The 19,466-nt window shown below is 34.6% G+C and overlaps 1 protein-coding gene across 1 annotated transcript in view; it reads right to left on the reverse strand.

The window, feature by feature from the left end:
• Positions 1–19,466, reverse strand: part of ROCK2 (Rho associated coiled-coil containing protein kinase 2) — a 145,558-nt gene that overhangs the window by 20,306 nt on the left and 105,786 nt on the right. The window contains exons 8-20 of the mRNA XM_073897005.1: positions 18,405–18,496; positions 17,450–17,609; positions 15,855–15,915; positions 15,239–15,250; positions 13,866–13,945; positions 13,661–13,709; positions 12,929–13,064; positions 12,735–12,826; positions 12,234–12,480; positions 11,746–11,852; positions 9,047–9,206; positions 6,116–6,276; positions 5,547–5,731 (exon numbers count right to left, since the gene is read on the reverse strand). Coding sequence (XP_073753106.1) covers positions 5,547–5,731; positions 6,116–6,276; positions 9,047–9,206; positions 11,746–11,852; positions 12,234–12,480; positions 12,735–12,826; positions 12,929–13,064; positions 13,661–13,709; positions 13,866–13,945; positions 15,239–15,250; positions 15,855–15,915; positions 17,450–17,609; positions 18,405–18,496 — 1,542 coding nt within the window. The remainder of the gene's footprint in view (positions 1–5,546; positions 5,732–6,115; positions 6,277–9,046; positions 9,207–11,745; positions 11,853–12,233; positions 12,481–12,734; positions 12,827–12,928; positions 13,065–13,660; positions 13,710–13,865; positions 13,946–15,238; positions 15,251–15,854; positions 15,916–17,449; positions 17,610–18,404; positions 18,497–19,466) is intronic.

Consider the following 19,466-nt stretch of genomic DNA (forward strand, 5'->3'; position numbering starts at 1 on the left):
CATGACTTGAGCCAAAGGCAGACGTTTAACCGACTGAGCCACCCAGGTGTCCCAGATCACATGAATTTAAACTAAAAACCAATTACAGAAAGCTTGAAAACCCCAAATATCTGGAGATTACACAAGACTCTTTAAATAACATACTACTCAAAAAAGAGGCTGCAAGAAAAACTTAAACATATTTTGAACTAAATGAAAATAAAAATACAACTTATCAAAATTTGGGAATGAAGTAAAATCAGTGCTTATCAGGACATTTATAACATTAAATTCATATTCTAGAAACGAATAAAGACCTAAAGTCAATGATCTAAGTTTCCCTCTTAGGCAACTAGAGAAAGAACAGCAATTTATGCCTAGAGCAAGCAAAGAAAAATAATTAGAGCAGGAATCAGTGAAATTGAAAACAAGAAAACAGTTGAGAAAAAGCAATGAAATCAAAAGCTGGTTCTTTGAAAAGATAAAACACATTGTAAATTCTTAAATATTAGCTTTGGTGATTTTGACTACAAAGACATATCAAAACTCCTTTAGAAAGTAATATGAAGGGGGCGCCTGGGTGGCTCAGTTGTTAAGCGTCTGCCTTCGGCTCAGGTCATGATCCCAGGGTCCTGGGATCGAGACCCACATCGGGCTCCCTGCTCCGCAGGAAGCCTGCTTCTCCCTCTCACACTTCCTCTGCTTGTGTTCCCTCTCTCACTGTCTCTCTCTGTCAAATAAATAAAATCTTTAAAAAATATATATATATACAGGAAGAAAGACTCAGATCAAATGATTTAATCATATTATTTTCAATCTGTGTGTTACTTAAGGCTTTTACTCTTATTCTTATTTAACATAATTTGGTCACTTTGTTTACTTATTGGTTCTTAAAACCTCAATATAAAGGAAGTTATCATTCAATATCACTTGTCTGTGTTGTATCTGTATTTTATTAAGGTGTGTACTATTAAAAATGATGATTCTTATTTTCCTGAATCAAAAATGTGAAAGATGCTAATAATAATATATAAAAGGTCAATTTTTAAGATGATCTCATCATTACCAGCTAAGCTCACTTGCAGCAAACCTCAGTATACTTTTACTATTGTGATCTTGACAAGCTGCTCTCATTCGTTTACATCTAACTTTAAAAACCCAATATTTATCAGGTATTTAAGAAAACTATTTTTCAAAAAAAAACCACATAGTATGCACATGGTTGCAATTAAATACTACAGAATACCACAGAAAAAATTACAATGAAAGGTAACAGTCTCCTTATCCACACCCTAACCCTACTCCCCTAGAGGAATTTACTTTGTTTCACTTCTGTGTTCTGTCCTTCTGACAATTACCTCCGCATCTCAGCCTATTTAAATCTGGACACAAATTTAAAATATTATTTACCAACTCTCCACTGCCAAAATAGGAACTGAGCTCTTAGCATCCCTAACCTCTCCCCAACCCCTATAATACAGGTGTATCACTCGCCTCAGCCACATAACCACGCCTCACTTCCTACTGCATCGACCACAAACCACAACGCCCACCCCAGTTTGTGATGAGGAACTGCAACACTCCCATCCTTTATCTTGTTTTTGAAATTGCATGAGAACACGTCTAAATGTGGGTCTTTTCTATTTCCTGCTGAGTCCTTTCAATATAAAGACTTCTCTTTCAGCTATAGGAAACTGTTTTATATATATATTTTAAAGATTTTATTTATTTGAGAGAGAAAGTGCAAGAGAGAGAGCGAGAGCATAAGCAGGGGGAGGTCAAAGGGAAAAGGAGAAGCAAACCCCCTGCTGAGCAGGAAGCCTGACCTGGGGCTCAATCCCAGGACCCCAAGATCATGACCCGAGCTGAAGGCAGACAACTGACTGAGCCACCCAGATGCCCCTATTACTTAATAACTTCCTCCACTTGGTTTCTCCAGACTTTTTTGGTGCTGGAACTCCCGGGACAGTCTCTGTGTCTTACCTATTTCTCTCATATCTTCCATGTCATTCCCTCTTATTCTATGTCTGATGAAATTTCTTTGAATTTTTCTTTGAACCATCCTAATACATGTATATGAGTCATTCTTAACCTTTGACAGCTCTTCCTATTCTGGCTGCCCTTTTTGTATTATGCCAGGTTCTTGTTTAACGGAAGCAGTATCTCCTACAAGTTTTTGATCAATTCTAATTATTACCAACAGGCTTTTTTTGGGTTTGTGCTTCTTTTTGTTAATTTCTCTTCTTTCCTTGATATATTTTTCATCTGGGGATACGTTTCCTTTTTCTTTATCATAGTCTTTCTCTTTCATACTGCACACTATCCTCAAATGCCTAGTGATACTTGGTTGTTCACTTACAAAGGAGATGATAGAAATTTTAATCTCTATGCATGTGGAAGGGGTTTTCTACCTGGCAAACTTCAGTTTAAGATGAGAGGCTTAAAAAGCCACATAAGCAGGGGACCCCTAAAAGGCAAAATGAGAACTCACTCCATACTAGCAGCTCTAATTATCTGCAAAGGGTATGCCCAATTTCTTTCTTTCTTAAGATTTATTTATTTGACAGAGAGAGACACAGCAAGAGAGGGAACACAAGCAGGGGGAATGGGCGAGGGAGAAGCAGGCTTCCCGCGGAGCAGGGAGCCCGATGAGGGGCTCGATCCCAGGACCCCAGGATCAGGACCTGAGCCGAAGGCAGACGCTTAACGACTGAGCCCCCCAGGCACCCCTGAAACATTTTCTTCTTCACTAATACCTCACTTCATACATACTCCTGGCTGCTGCTTCCTCTGCCCTGTACATCATTAGTGAGGTTTCTACTTGCCACTACCTCATTTACTAAAGAAACTTCTTGTCTTCCAATCCCTCGTAATTCTTGATACAGATTTATGCATTTAAAAAATTCCTTTACTAAAGTTTTATTGGAATCTTGGAAGGAAGAAAAGATATGTATGTTGACCATTTTCAAATGCAAGCCTACATATAGCACTTCATATGTAAATTCCCATTGCATGTATGTATCATTTTATCCTGGTATTCCAATTACTTACGTACCACCTTACCTCTCCCTAAGGAGTAACTTCTGATAAAATGCTACTAAGATTCTTAAAGGTAGGAAATGTACCTGATTCATCTTTGAATCTCCCACAGTGACTATGAGTGCCTTGCACATTACAGGTAAGCATTCATTCATGCAACATTTGAGAATGTACTATGTGCAAGACATTCATTAGCGGTTGGAGAGAACAAAACAAAAAAAGAGATGGTTGCCATTCAGTGAACTTATAATGTACTAAGGTGGTTAAGACAACAAATGTGAGTTCTTTGGGGGAAAGGGGGTTAGGAACTGAAGGATTAAGAAACAACAGATCCATGTGTACTGACAAAGAAAACGAGGGGTATATACAGTAAGTACTATAAATTTGGTATAAACAAAATGTAATTAGATCAAGAGAGGAAACACAATCTAGATGTTTAATCAGCTCTTACATTCATATAACCACTATGGTTAGAGCAGATACTATGGAGAATATCTATTTAGTCAAGTTGTTTTAAGGGTCCACAGCTTGCACTCTTGACCAAAACTGGGCCAATGAATTCCATCCCAGAACTTAGGGTACTTTCTGAAATTGGGGTCCCGAAAAGTCAAATCAGAGTCTCTCCAAATAAATGAAGCTATAAGATATATCTCTAGAGCTTGTCCTTCTTTAAAGACCAAGTTTTCTGTTAAATGGAAAAAACTAGGTCTAAAATGAGAGAGAAGAATAAAGCTAATATATAGGGAAAAAACAAAAACAAAAAACAAAGATGAAGATACCTAAATATTGTTCAAGTTTCTAGTTCTAATTTTCAAAAGTTGAAATCTCATCAAGTTTAAGAGTCTAGGCTTACGCAGGCAACAGATCAGCAAAAAGAACAAAATCTTTTAAATCATCCTCTCCTAGACAGTGTCAATATAAGAATGCTTGGTCATCCTTTCCTAAATAGTGTCAATCTTCTTGACCTGTCACAGGTCCGTAAAAACCAAGCAATTAGCAGTGATGATAAGAAGAGAGGAATAGTTGCAGTAGTATAGTAGTTTTGGGGTTGTTTTTTCTTTTTAGATTTTATTTACTTATTTGTCAGAATGAGAAAGAGAGAGAGAGCATGTGCATAAGCAGGGGGTGTGGCAGGCAGAGGGAGAAGCAGGCTCCCTGCTGTTCAGGGAGCCCGATGTGGAACTTGATCCTAGGACCCTGGGATCATGACCTGAGCTGAAGGTAGACGCTTAACTGACTGAGTCACTGAGGCATCCCTGCAGTATAGTAGTATTAACAGTAACAGCCGTACTAGTAATGGCCCCTACCATTTATTGTGTGCTAAATGCTATAAATGTATCATTGTTATCCTTACAGAATGCCTAACAAGGAAGCTCTTACTGCCCCTTTTTGTAGGTTTTATGATAAAAGGCTCAAAAAGGGGGCACCTGGATGGCTCAGTCAGTTAAGTGTCCTACTCTTGATTTCAGTTCAGGTTATGAACTCAGGGTCCTGGGACTGAGCCCCACATTGGGCTCTGCGCTTAGTGGGGAGTCTGCTTGAGGGTTCTCTCCCTCTGCCCCCACCCCGCTCGTGCTCTCTCACTCTCTCAAAAATAAATAAATAAAACTTAAAAAAAAAAGGCTCAGAGAGGTTAAATATTTTGCCTGATGTTGGTCAGCTAGTAAGTAACGGGATTGGAATTCATACCTCAATCTGTATCCAAAGCCTATGTTCTTTCCAAATAACTGGGATCCAATATGACCTTTGATCATGATTCAGAAGAAGGATTTATACTATTAATGACTGAATGGGACAAACTTTAATGGTATATTTACTGTACACCTTAAAGGATTCTAAACACTATGTTTTCTATTTTCTAAGCAAATTAAAAAGAACACTAAAGTGCATCATAAAAATGATTTAAAAATTTATATGATATTTGCTTAATAATCAAACATGTCCAAGTCCCAGAAACTGAAGGAACAAACAAAAAGCACATGGACAGTAAGCTTGAAGAACAGTGCTGAGAAGGAATCTTAAGAGCATGAAGTGAAAATCCCAGAGAGGGGCGCCTGGGTGGCTCAGTTGGTTAAACGACTGCCTTCAGCTCAGGTCATGATCCTGGAGTCCCGGGATCGAGTCCCACATCGGGCTTCCTGCTCAGCAGGGAGTCTGCTTCTCCCTCTGACCCTCTTCCCTCTCGTGCTTTCTATCTCTCATTCTCTCTCTCTCAAATAAATAAATAAAATCTTTAAAAAAAAAAAAAAAAGAAAAGAAAATCCCAGAGAGTTTCTTCTAGTCCAACAGCAACATTCTATCGTTCTATCATAATAAGGTAGAAGTAGTAAGAAATCATTGGGGAAGCAAATATAATCTTCTTGAAGGACAACAGTGGCACTCAACACATCACTTATACAGAAAAAAAAGGGCAAATGTGGTCAAGACTATGAAATGATCAAAAGAAAATCACCAGGTAAGTCAAAATTAAGATAATTTACATGTGGATAGTTGTACATATTAATAAAACTTTGTCTCAATTTACTTACTTTCGAAGTTCAGCATTCTGCTTTTCCAAGCTCATTTTCATTTCCATGAGATGATTATTCTCTTGTTTTAACTGCTTTTCTGACATTTTTAGTGTGTTAACTTGCTGTGTTTGCATCTTCAAGTCATTTTGTGTAAGGCAGCGCTTCTGAGTTTCCTGCTCTATTTTTAATGTCAAATTTCTAACCTAAAAAATAAATTGTCTACTTGGTAAAATATAAGTAATGATTTGATTTTTCTTATCAATGAAGCTTGCAGCAAATATGATCATGCAAAACAGACTTTGCCCTTAGGCAGTTAATTCATTCCATGGGAATATATTTTTACATATTTCTGATGTCCTATTTAAATAAAATATGGTCTTTAAGGTAAAAATAACTTAAAAATTTTTAAATTATGTGTCATTATTTAGCATTATCAGCCAAATTCAGTAAAATTAAAGGCTGCAGAATATTATTTTATAAGAAAAAATTTTAAATTATGAAACTATCATTACACATCATCACAGAGAAACCTGACTATGAATTTATTACATAGTTTATTATTACTTATTAGTAAACTTCATACTCACATCCTCATTTAGCACATCTTTCTGTTTAAGGAGTTCATTGATTTTCTGCTGTGACTGTTTGAGGTCACAGTCAAATATAGAGCATCTCTTCTCAGCTTCCAGCAATAGGTTCTCCACTTTCTGCTTTAACATCCTTTCCTCTGAGAGCTTTTTCTCCATTTCTATTGCCACAAAAATGGACACAATCATGAATTCACAAACAAAATATGCGTATCAAATACATGCATGACACAGTGCTATAAAAATCACAGTAAATGATGATAGCTTAAAAACATTTTTTAAATTTCCAATTTAATATTTTCATCACCCTTCTTAATGAGTTTGAAATGTCAACAGTTTCATGCTTGGAATTCAGGTATTTATTTCATTTGCAGTGTGGAAAAATCTACCACACTGCAATATTACATCTATTCCAATGGAAGTAAAATAATTCTGCCTTCACTGATGGTTCTAAAAGAGTCTTACATCTTTTTAATAAATATTTATTTTATTTTCCTGCTACTCTGTGCCTCTCGGTGTTCCTCTTCTTACCCTAAACATTCCAGGTAGATTTTTTATGATGTCTATGGCTCTTTCCATATTAGCATATTACTATGCAGAGGAAGACAATTATATTTTGGGGAAATGATAAAGGACAAAACTCTGGGGCCAAACTTCCTGAGGTTAAACCCTAACTCTAACATGTCCTAATTATGTGCCTCAGCAAGTTAATTAACCTCTCTGAGGTTCAATTTCCTCATCTCTAGAATGGTGATAACAGTACCTATCCTCCCTCATAGGGATGTTACGAAAAGATTCTGAGTTAATATTTGTGTGGCACTTAAATGCTGCCTGGCAAATGACAAGCATTTGATAAGTGCTCACTATTCAAGGAGAACGTTTAATGACCTGAGGAGAATGTTCACAGTATAATTTTAAAAGAAAAAATGCAAAACAGTATAAAATATTTCAGAGAAAATACAAAATATCCTCCTGATTAGTAAGACTGTGGTTAATCTTTATTTCCTTATACTTTCCTGTCTTTTCTAAATGATTTGTAATAAATTTTTAATATGTTTTATTAATCAGAAAAGGCTTTTAAAAGCTTTTTTTTTTAAGATTTTATTTATTTATTTGAGAGAGAGTGAGAACATGAGCAGGGGGAGGGGCAGAGGAAGAAGCAGACTCCCTGCTGAGCAGGGAGCCGGACACAGGGCTTGATCCCACGACCCCAGGATTATGAGCGGGGCTGAAGGCAGACACTTAACCGACTGAGCCACCCAGGCGCCCCTTAAAAGCCTTTTTAAATCTTGAAGTGAAGAGCAGGCAAAGTCTATCTCTAAGCAAGTGATTTCATATTAAATGCCAGTTATTACCATTACAGAATTACCTTCTGATGTACTGATTAGAAAATCTGTTCAAATTCAATTGGGCTCCTCTGCTCTTTCATACCTAATGCTTGATACCTGATTATCATTGATTAGTTATATAAACCTATGAATTTTCAATTTTTAATGAACGGTCTTCAAAAGTGTGAAAAAAATGAAACTATTCTTCCCATTCTATTAGTAACAACTAATATTTCTAAGTACTTTCCCCCATCGTTGCACTTGGTTTTCACAACAATCTAATACTCTAATTGTCTCTTCAGAGGAAACAATGAACGAAAGAAAAAAAAAGGGTAACTGTGGACAAGGTCGCGTAACTAGAGGAAACAATGAACGAAAGAAAAAAAAAAGGGTAACTGTGGACAAGGTCGCATAACTAGTAATTCATTAGTAAGCCATATTCTTAATCAAAGGAAGCCATGACATGCAGTAGAAAGAGCAAAGGCTTTTAGACCCAGACATGGACAGATGTACTCACTTAAAAAAATCACCCTAATGTGGGCACAGAGAATAGAAAGGGGCACAAGTGAACTTACTGAGGTGATGAAAACACAGGTTCCACAACTTGTTTTGAATGGTGGTTACATGTGTGTATTACAATGTGAAAAGTGCCTGCATTTTATCGTACCTAAATTATACCTCAAAAGAAATTCAACTCTATCTTCTAAGCCACTGACAGGAAACACGACCCAATAACTTCCTCTCTTCTAATTAGATTTTTCTAACTAAAGCACTCATTTAATCTCTTAACATCCTTAATTAGTGCCTTAAACTAAACTGATTTTAACCAAAAAATCTCCAATTTTAATTACATTCAATAATCGAAAAGCTATTTCTTTGCTAAGTTATTCATAACTGTTGTGTTTCAGTATGAAATAAAACTTCTGCTTAAGAGTTCTATGAATCTTTCACAAGAGTATTTTATTAATTTCCTTTGGAACTTCAAATCCATCATAATTATAAGCAGTCAGTTAGGAAAACAAGAAATTATCCTAAGACAATTCCAAGATACATCCTGGTTTGTGGAAAAGTTAACTCTGTTATCTTACCCTATACTCCTTAGTAGTGGATGACTTTGACCAAATCTAGCTAGGATCTTCATCATGCCAGAGTTCAAAATATTCAATGAGCTTATATTCTAGTTAGGTCAGCCACTATTTTTAAAACATTTATCTTACATAAACTGGCAACAATTTTATTATAAAAACTGACTGGTGAAATGTCAAACCAAATATTACAAAAAGAGGTAATCCTCCCAAATCTGAATATATCTAGAACTTCATGCTCTGTATACTTGTTACTACTGATACCACTGAAATATTAATTTCTCTCTGATCCTTAAATTTGGTTGAGTAATTTTGTGTTTGGGCCTTACTATCTTAGAAATAACTGTTGCCATAAAGGAAAAAAGTGATATGTATATAAAGCTTCCCTAATGTTTTTTTCTCTCCAGTTCCCAATATTTGACAATAAAATGTAAAAAATTATTTTTCAAAATCAAAGTTGACTACAGAATCAATTCTTAGTATAATGCTGTGGGAAAACTCTTAGGAAAAAAGCATACCTTTCATGGCTTCTGATTTTGCTTCTTCAATGGATTCATAAATCTTATTTTTATCTGCCAGCCGTGCTTTTGTAGCCTTATGCTCAGCTTCTTCTTGTTCTAAGCTCTGCTGTATAACTTTTAGTTGGTATGTCATATCTATTTCCATGTTGTTCTTTTCCTATTAAAGATTTAAAATAGCAACTATCAACAAAAAAGACTGGCTCACAATTTCAAAAACTTATAAAGTTGTTTTTTACAGGCTAAGAATGTTCAATACCTTTCCTCCTCTCTTCACTTGAACTTCTTATAAAAGTGATCCATGGAATCCACCCTCCCATGGCACCCATGTTCCATCCCTCCACTCTACTGTTTGGAGATCTGCACTGAGGGCCTTTGACCTCAATAGAGTAACCAATGATATTCTCAACATCAGATTCAACAAACAATTTTCAGTCTTTATCTCATTTAGACTCACTGTTGCCCTTGAAACTATTTCCTTGACATACCTGACACTGAACTCACTTAGTTCCCCGCTTTCTGTTCTCATCTTTTCTGTCACTTATGAAGTTTTCCCCCAGCTGCTCCTTGAATGTTGGTGTTCTCTGAAGGTAGTGTTCTTCAGCCACAAAGCTTCTCCCCCTTCGTGTATCATTATTTCTCATTTTTAAAACGTATCTATTATTTCCCTTTGCTGTATCTAAAGATAAATTTCCAGGACCCTCTACCATTTACCCTCTCATATTCTACATAGGGGACTTGTTTTAAGTTGGGAATCTTTAACAATAGATGTCAATTTCCTATATATTCTCAAAAAGATTTTATAATTTTTTGTTCTCTACAGTTTGTATCATAAATGTAGATATTGCTTCTGTTTTTCAAATAAATCTTTAATATTGAAAATGGTTTTTTCAATCTACCAACAGAGTAATCTACTCTGCCCTGAAAAACCACTGTTCTAAACGATCTCTTCGCAAATAGGTTTTTCACTCATAGGGCTTCAGCTACTTCTGTACCAATGACTCTCAAATATTTCTAGCTTCAACAAACAGTTTACTGCTTTGTAAACATCCTAATTTGGCTGACTCACAGGCACCTCAAACTTAGGACTAAAGTGGATTTGTCATTGTCTCTTCTCAAAGAGCTGTTTTCCTTTTTTCTTTTTTATTTAGCGGTACCACTATATATCTTGTCACAAAGTAGGAACCTAGAACTCATCCTTAAATAAGTACCACACACATGCCTCATCTAATTAATCGCTAAGTGCTGCCAAATAGTCTTCCTCCAAATATTTCTCAGATTCATCCTTATTTTCCATCCTTTTAACCACTGTACTAGTTAATTCTCTATTATCTGAATTACTGAAAAAGCCTCTGACTAGTCTCCCTACCTCTTATCTTGTCCCCGTCAAATTTATTCTCTTCATGGTACACAATGATCTATCTTAAATGTACCTCTAGTAAGAGCATCCAATTTAAAGTCCTTCAGTGGCCAGTCCATTACCTAAAGAAACTAAGTTTAAGAGAGTATTCAAAATCTTTCATGATCTAGCTCCTGCCTAGCTCTGTAGCCTCATTCTGGTCACTGAATTCCTCACACTTAACATTAGGACCATACCACTGTCTTCAGGCCAATTTTGGTCTGATGTCTATTTTTGTAAAATTTCACTGGAATATAGCCACACCCATTCCTTTATGTACTGCAGCAGAGCTGAGATGCAACAGAGACCATATGGCCTTCAAAGCCTGAAATATTTATCATCTCTCCCTTAAAAGATTAAAATTTGTTGACCCCTGCTCTGTACTCCAGAAATACTGAACAGTTTGCACTAAATAAACCAACTATCCCTTTTCTATTTTCCATCCTCTGTACCTTTGCTCATGCTGTCTTCCCCAACTCAGAATGTGCCTTTACCTTGCCAACCAATCCTGCCCTGTCAGACTGGGGCTTTATTCTGTGCATCCAATATACCCTATTCATTCTTCTAGCATTCTATTTACCCATGCTGCATTAGAATTATCTGTGTACCTTATTATTACTTTAGAAGCTACTCATTAGATTGTGAGACTTACTTTAATCAATTTTTTTTTAAGTAGGTCCCACGCCCAACATGGAACTTGAACTCATGATCTTGAGAAAAGAGTCACCTGCTCTACCATTTGAGCCAGCCAGGCACCCAACTGTGAGACTGTTAAAGGCAAGCAAGGACTGCATCCTGATATTTCAACCCAGATGACACATTTAAATACTTAAACGAATGAATAAATAAGTGAACAAAAATACCACATTAACTGCACAGTCTAGAAATTATCCCTGGCTTATAGTATTTTTAAAGAAAAACTTCTAAATGCCAAAGCCATGATAAGTTTCTATCATTTTTAAGACATGTTATAAGTCAAAATTTGAGTTTTCCTTGGATCCCTAAGGAGAAACATCCACTGAAAGCATACTGATTTCTCTTATTTTATTTTTTTTTAAGATTTTATTTATTTATTTGAGAGAGAGAGAGAGCACACGAGCAGGGGCAGAGGGAGGGGGAAAAGCAGACTCCCCTGATGTGGGGCTCAATCCCAGGACCCCTGGGATCATGACCTGAGCCAAAGGCAGCTACTTAACCAACTGAGCTACCCAGGTGCCCCTGATTTCCCTTATTTTGAAGTTTTCCAATCTGAAATTCTATACTCATTTTCTTAGAAAATATAAAGCCGAATATGTTTTACCTTTTCCAAATCAGTAAGTCTCTCCTGTAGTTGTCTCTTCTCCATCTCTGCTTTTGCTAATAAGATTTTGCCATTCTTTAAATCTTCTTCTAGGCCAGATATTCTACCTAAAATTGCAAAATTTTAAAAACAGTAAGCCCACATATTAAATTAAGAGTAAAAAATTTTAGAAGTCACCTCATAGTTTGGAGCTATTATTTATGAGTAGTTTTATAACTGTTGGTAGAGTGCCTTATAGTGAAGTCAACTGGAACCCAAACCACCACCTTGAGAGGTGGTTTGACAACCTAAAATATTTCACACTAATTTAAAGTAAACCTTCTATTCATAAAAGTTTGTATCACTGCATTTCCAACACCCTAACTTCACATAACAGAGTAGTATATTCAGAAATGTGCTACTCCAACACATTATCCATCATCTACTAAAGTTATTGCCAAAGTACAAATCACCAAGATGAATTCAAGTGTAATCTCTACTTTTAATACCTTGTAAGTCATTAATTATCTCGGATCCGTGAGTTCGGTCCCTCCTTTCAGATTCTAGAACTGACTGAAGATTGATAAATTCCTTTTCAAGTTTTAACTTAGCAGTCTCCAGCAGGCAATTTTTATCTTGAAGATCTCTATTGTTAGATTCCAGCTGCTGAATCTGTTTTGAACTTTCTGCCTGGGTTTTTCTTAACCGGGCCGCAGTATCAGATTCTGTTCTCAGCAAAGCATTGGTTTCATCCAGCTGTTATTCCATTCAAAATCAAACAACAACAAACACAGGCATATATAATGAAAATACTTCCATTTAGTACCCCATTACAAACTATTTAAAATAAGAAAAAAACTAAGAATATTTTCCTAATGATTTCCCTTTAAAATCTCCCTTTAAAATCAGAGGCAAAGAAGGCCTTTTTGTAACATTGCCAACTAAAAGTATTATTAATAAGTTATCATTAAGAAATTTCAATATCCTTACTACAACTGAGATCAACCTACTTGTCTCTGGAGCTGATTCACTTTCTCAGTGGATATTTGAGAGTTCTGATTTCTTTTTTTCAAATCTTCAAGTTGATCCTTTAAACTGTTAACTATGATAAAAAGCATTTCAGTGGCAAGCTTCAACACAACACATACATACATACACACTTAATTTTTTTCTTGGTAAGTATTTAATATTCTACACCACAAACCATCATTTTCCAAATTTCGTTTCTTGTCTGCTTCGTGATCAGCTTTCCGCTGATATTCTGCATTTTTGTGTTGAAGAAGTGCCTTTTCTCTTTCTAATTGTCTTAATGCTGATTCCACATTTTTCCTTAAAGTAATCTGAAATAATGCTTAAAGTTATTACCAAAGAAAAGTATGCATAAAAATCAAAGAAAAGAATATTTCAGTATTTCAAGCAGATAAAAGACACCTTGAAAAATAAGCTATAACTGTTTTGTTAAAACTCACAATAATATTTTCCATTATTTTCAAAATAGCACACCTCTCTTAAACTATCAAGACCACAGTATTCATTATTCACTACTGAAAGTCAAACTTCCTGAAACATGCCATTACCACTGAACCATCTTCACTTGATATAAACTATGGATCTAAAATGTTATGAACAGAAACTTAAAGGAAGAAACAATGGTTACTTTCTGTTGTTAAGCCAAGTAATTAATACAAATGCAAATTTTTTTTTACTTGCAATATCTACACATACTAAATTAACTCAAATTTGCAAAAACATAACAAAATAAAGTCTATCATCATGGTTATCCTGTACTTTTAGTTCTGTTCACCAATGCTAGAAGGTAGGTCCGACTATAAATCAAGATATGTATTAATACAGTTCTAAGAGAAGTCTGCAGGTAAGTCAGGCATCAAAACTTTTAGTGGACAAAAATGTTAATAAAAGCATAGAGCAACTTTACCTCTTCTTCTAGTTCCTTTGTTACTTTCTCAAGGCGAGTATTAACAGATCTAAAGAATTTCAAAAGAAACAGTAAGTAAAATCTCTAATTCATAATAAAAATAGATTTAAAAATAATCAAATAATTACTTTGTAACTCTTCATTTTTAATAACATGTTTAAACTTAAATTTTAAAAAACAACATTTAACTATCCACAAAACATACTTGTACTTTTGCTCTAGCTCCTCTTTGGCTTGTATTTCAGTGCTAAGGTGTTCTTCTAATGTGTATAATTTTTTCTGAATCTGTCAGGAAACAAGAAACTATAATTATAAAGTTTGGTCACACTTAAAATATAAAAGGCTTAAAGAAAACAATGACAAGCTGTTTTCTGAGCTGAATATAACCTCATCTATAATGGTACATAAAGTTTCTGTACCTTCTTAATGTGACTTTTACTGACAGAGGAAAAAAACTCTCCAACTCTTGCTATCCCACTACACATGTATGCAAACATGAACATGTCCACACCACGGAAACATATGAGTGAGAAGCTCTAAACTTGGCAGAATTCTTCTATGACACCAAGTCTCTCGTTCACTATGAATAAAGGATATCCTCTGATATCCTCCACTGTTCTTCCACAGTGTGTACTTGTAAGATGAAAAGGTCTATATCTGAAACAAATACTTGGAATATTTGAACTTGCTCAAAAATGTATTACTGCTCTAAAAAATAAGAATTTAAGCTCTTCTTTATATCTTCCTACACTGTGCCAGGAACAGTACTATAAAGAGTTATAGTCAATAACTCTTCAATGAATGATAGTTAATTGATTATAAGTCATTTCCTTGCCATTCTTTACATCTTCTTCTAGGCCAGATAATGTTGGTCTTTAAAGAAACTAAAATCACAGAAAGTATTAAATAATCCATTTTTGGAGCATCACCTTCTTCATTAAGGATTTAACTTTTTGAGTTCCTTTTGTGCCTTAAGTACAGCAGCAGCACTTTACAAATGTTGTTTCATTAATCCTAACAACCCTAAGAATACAGTAGTGTTGTATCTACTCAATAAAGAAACTGAAATTCAAAAAAGGTGAATAACTGGGCCAAGATGGCTTAGCTAATAAGTGGCTGTGCCAAAAATCAATCCAAATCTATTAGATTCCAAGGCCAATGTTCTTTCCATTATTCTTTCTAGTGATTAGGTTCCCCATGGTTTCTTAAATATAAATCTTAAGCAAAACTATTATTTTTCCCTAATAAGAATATACAGGCCAATGAACGAGTCAAGTTTAGCTGCTTTTGGCTGCTATTGTATAATTTGATCAGTTATATATTCTTGTATAAATAAAAGTATAATGTTAATCAGTTATATATTCTTGATAAATAAAACTAAGAAAATTACATTAATACATATTTAAACAATAGATCCGTTAAGGGTAATAAGGAAAGAAATACTTTGTAAAAAAAGGTTGGGAACTTCTTTCTCAGGCAGATGTACTACTCCAAATGCTAGGTGGAAAATGGCTATATCAAAACATTGCTAGAGCGATGCACTTTTTCGGTTTTTCAACCTACGTGACATCAACATACCTCTTGGCTTTCCTATTTAAAACAAAACAGAAAACACAGAAATTTACAATGCTTGTAGGCTTTATAAAATTCCTAAGATAAATCATACCAGAATTATCTAAACAACTTTTTTACTTTCTATAAGTTTTAAGGAGAAAAATGTTTAGCATCCTCATTAATGTGTATGTGTGTATATGATTTACTTTTGTACACAGAAATTAGAGGCCACAAAATACTATAAGTTTGATAAAATCACCCTTTATCCAAATCATTCCTAAACACTCAAAATATTACTTCCTCCACTATTTCTGTACCCTTATACCTTATTATCTATACTCTTTTATAGTACTATTATAAAAATTTTCTGATATTATAGTTGCTTATAAACCTATTCTATCACTTTTGCTACTACAACTAAGCCTAAAGCCATGTATAATTCACCTTTTTACTAGCCACTGTATCTTACACAATACCTGTCAAATAAATGAATCATTTCAATGTTCTTTGAACTGTATTACAACAGAGAATGCCATCTAACGATTCAAAAAGTAGCATCATACGAACTTTTTAAACACATGGATATTACTAAATTAGTTGAACATGTGACTAAAACAGAGTAGTAAAAATCTATACATACTTCATTTTTCCTTGATTGTAATGAACCATTTTCTCTACAAGATGAAGAGTCACTTAATAACCTAGAAGGAAAGGCAGGAAATAAATCCTTTGCATTTAATTTTAATCCATTTTCTAATACCCCCAAATTATTATCAGAATTAAACTCCAGCCACAAAAATTTCTTTTTGATCACCTCAACATATTTTAAATGAAGCAACATTTTCCCATCTAGATATTTATCATTTTCAATAATTTAAAATGCTGCACTTTTTGTTCCCCGCCCCCCCCCCTTACTGGATGTTCCAGTTTTTAATGTTGTTGAGACTGGAGTCACTACATGTGCTACATGTACAGTTGCCCCTCTTCATCTCATTTTGAGTTCCTGTAACTATTTTATCTAGAAATCTTTGAGAAAGAGACATCTCTCCTCCTTCTCAAAGATGACATCTCTTGATTCCCAGGTCTTAATACATAAATCATCACTTCTACTTAACTGTCAATTTCTCTGTTTAACTGGGTCCTCTCCCACTGCCTATAAATACGCTTGGGTTTATCCAGGCTCTCATATGCTCATTTTAGTGAGCATTACAATAGTTTTTAGGATACTATCGTTGGCAGGGTGGTCAACTCATCCTAGTTTGCTGGGGATTTTCTTAGTTTCAGCATCGAAGTCCCTGGCCATATCCTAGGAAGTCCCTCAATCCTGAGCAAACCAAAACGGCTGGTCACCCCTACCATTACATGTATGGAAGTACCCAAAGTTTCTCACACATATGTTTCTCAAATGTCTATAATGCCTCACTCCTCACTGCCTGTCAAAGTCAAAAGTCCCTCAGTATAGCACACAACAATCATCAGCTGCTTTATTCTTCCTGTGAACTTCAACTCCAATATAATTTTTAATCTTTATACCCAATACTCACTGTAGTCAACCAGTATTTACTGGCCTTGTGCCAGACTCTATGCTACATGGAGGGTTTACAGGCAAGAAATTCAAAGTCTCATTAGGTCCTCCAAATGAATATAATACAGTAATATGCACCTTGTGTTTGAGCCCTACCGGACCACACTACTCTGCTCCCAATGTGTCCTAACATGCCACACTTTTGCTTTCACTATTCATCTCCCCACAACTCTCACCTAACCTCCCTACATCTTGGCCACTCAAAACCTTTTCTTAGCTTCACAAATGCTTCCCCTCCCTGAGGTCTTACCTGACTTCTTACGTCACCCCCAGAGATGTGACTTTTATTTTTCTCCTGAACCATCTCAGATATTTTGGTACCTTTCTTAAGGCAAATATCACATTTCTATCCTTTACTATGACTATAGTATTCTCTTATATCCCTTATTAGTTGATAAGCTCCTTCAAACGTAGTCTTACTCTCTATCCCCCAAAGAATACAGAACAGTACCTTGCATACATTTGTACATGAATAACATTCAGAAATAATGGAACTAAATGAAAAATAACTTTCAATAGTCCTTTTTAAAAAACTCAGAAGTTTCAAACAAATTAACACTTTATCTTCTGTAATCCAGAATCTCACAGTAAGATAACTCTTTACAGCTAAATCCTGAAAGCAATAAAAATCTAACAAACAAATCACATACAAATTTTCTCTATAGTAGGTAAATCCTATAAAAGGTAGCTGATTTCCCACAAAAGCTTTAGGAATCGGGAAGGTTTCTACATCTCCTTTATCATCTTCGATGTCATCAAAATTGCTGCTGTCTATGTCACTGCTGAGCTCAGGTACTACAGGAGCTGCCGCTGTTAAAAGAAAAGAAATGGATTATTTTCTTCATAATCAAAATATACATTAACCACCCAGATTTTGTTTTATATCAATTACATATTAGTAATATATATTAATACCAATACATTATACATTAATAATATATATTCAGTAACATGATTTACTATAGAAAATTTTGGTAACATGTTTTACATTCTATCATTTCAAAAAATTAAAATTTTACTAAGTATTTTATTACTACATTAGAGCAGGTTTAAGTACAGACAAATCAATTAAACAAGGAAAACAATATGATATTATTCTAGGTATTAAAACTGCAAGCAGCAGTAACTTGCACACACATTCTTTAGTCTGTGGCTTTTTACATTCTTTAAGTAAAACATTTCTTACTCTTAAAATGGATTAATTGTCAAATACACATAAAGTTAAAATGAATTACTAGGCTTATTCTAGTATTCACCAAAGTACAGTCTACATAATTAATTACTGATTTATTAATTCAAACACATTCAAATTAAGGGCTATTTCCCCCATTCTGAAAATTTTTCAGATCCATAAAAAAACTTGACAAAATAAGAAATCTGTTTATTATAAAAGTATTAAGAAATATTGTTAATGAATACAAATTAGTTTAAGGTGTTGAGGAACATTTAGTTATAGATATTGCCACAGAACAAATTTGAAATGAAACCTCTCAATTTAAAATTAGTTAGCATTAAGTGTATCAAACATGTACTAATTCAAAAGAGGAATCGATTTCTGAGATTTAAAATGTGATGGAATGGAAATATTTAAATTTACTGACTTACTCTCTCTTATGTTATCCCAATTCCATTGATCATTCTTAAAGAAAGGATGCTGTTTGATTTCTTCTACCCCATTTCTCCCAAGTCGTACCTCCCTAAACAATGCAGTTAAAGATTGTATTATAAAAAGATTACAAAAAAATTAATTAATTCTTATCTTGCCTAGGATCAAAATAAGGATCACAAATGACTCTGAGATATCTTTATTAGAAGTTTTGCCTTAAATGTTTTTCAAAAACAGGCAATGCCAATTTTACAATATATGATCTCTCTAGATTAAAAGGACTGTAAAGTATAGTAAATGCCATGGAAAGGGAAATGTATTTCCATCTGTAGCTTGTATCAAACAAAAGTACACATGAGACTTTCAAATAAAAACATTCATCTGTGTGTGCCAAAACTGCATGACCAACTCCAGGATGTAAAATGGACAGGTTTAACTTCAGACACAGAAGAGTTATTCGAAGTCTCTCTAATAAAAATGTAGCACAGAGTCTGCTTGAGATTATCTCCCTCTCCTTCTGCCTCAGTCCTTCCCCCTTCCCGCTCATGTGTTCTAGCTCTCTAATAAATAAATTTTTAAAAATCTTTAAAAAAATAAAAATTTAATCAAAATTAAAAAAAAAAAACCTCTTCTTAAAAAGAACTCACATATTGTTAGAAACTATCACTCTTTAGTCTGATAAATTATATCTCTACATTTATATTAAAATAATCATTCTGAATACAAGAAAAACAATATTAACAATTCCATTCTCTGACCCTTTGAGTTTTCAATGAAGATTTTATGGAAATAAAAAACATCTGTTTTTTTATATGTCCCTGGAGCCATGTTTAATATAAACAGAAAACCCTGTAAACTTTAGAGGGAAGTACTGCTAGCCACAATGATGGCATTAAATTCTTCTCCAAATCTCTTTTCTCTACCTGCAATCATTCCTTAGACCACACCCCCCCCAATAAATTGCTAAGGCAAATCTTTCATTAACTTGTGCTATGTCCTGTTTTATATTTTATCTTTCAGCACAAATTATGGTCATCCTCATCAACCCATCTAGTCCCAAA

The sequence above is a fragment of the Callorhinus ursinus genome, unplaced genomic scaffold (assembly GCF_003265705.2).
Source record: "Callorhinus ursinus isolate GAN/ISIS: 27379988/994484 unplaced genomic scaffold, GSC_fseal_2.0 scaffold10, whole genome shotgun sequence".
In the NCBI taxonomy this organism is placed as follows: Eukaryota; Metazoa; Chordata; class Mammalia; order Carnivora; family Otariidae; genus Callorhinus; species Callorhinus ursinus.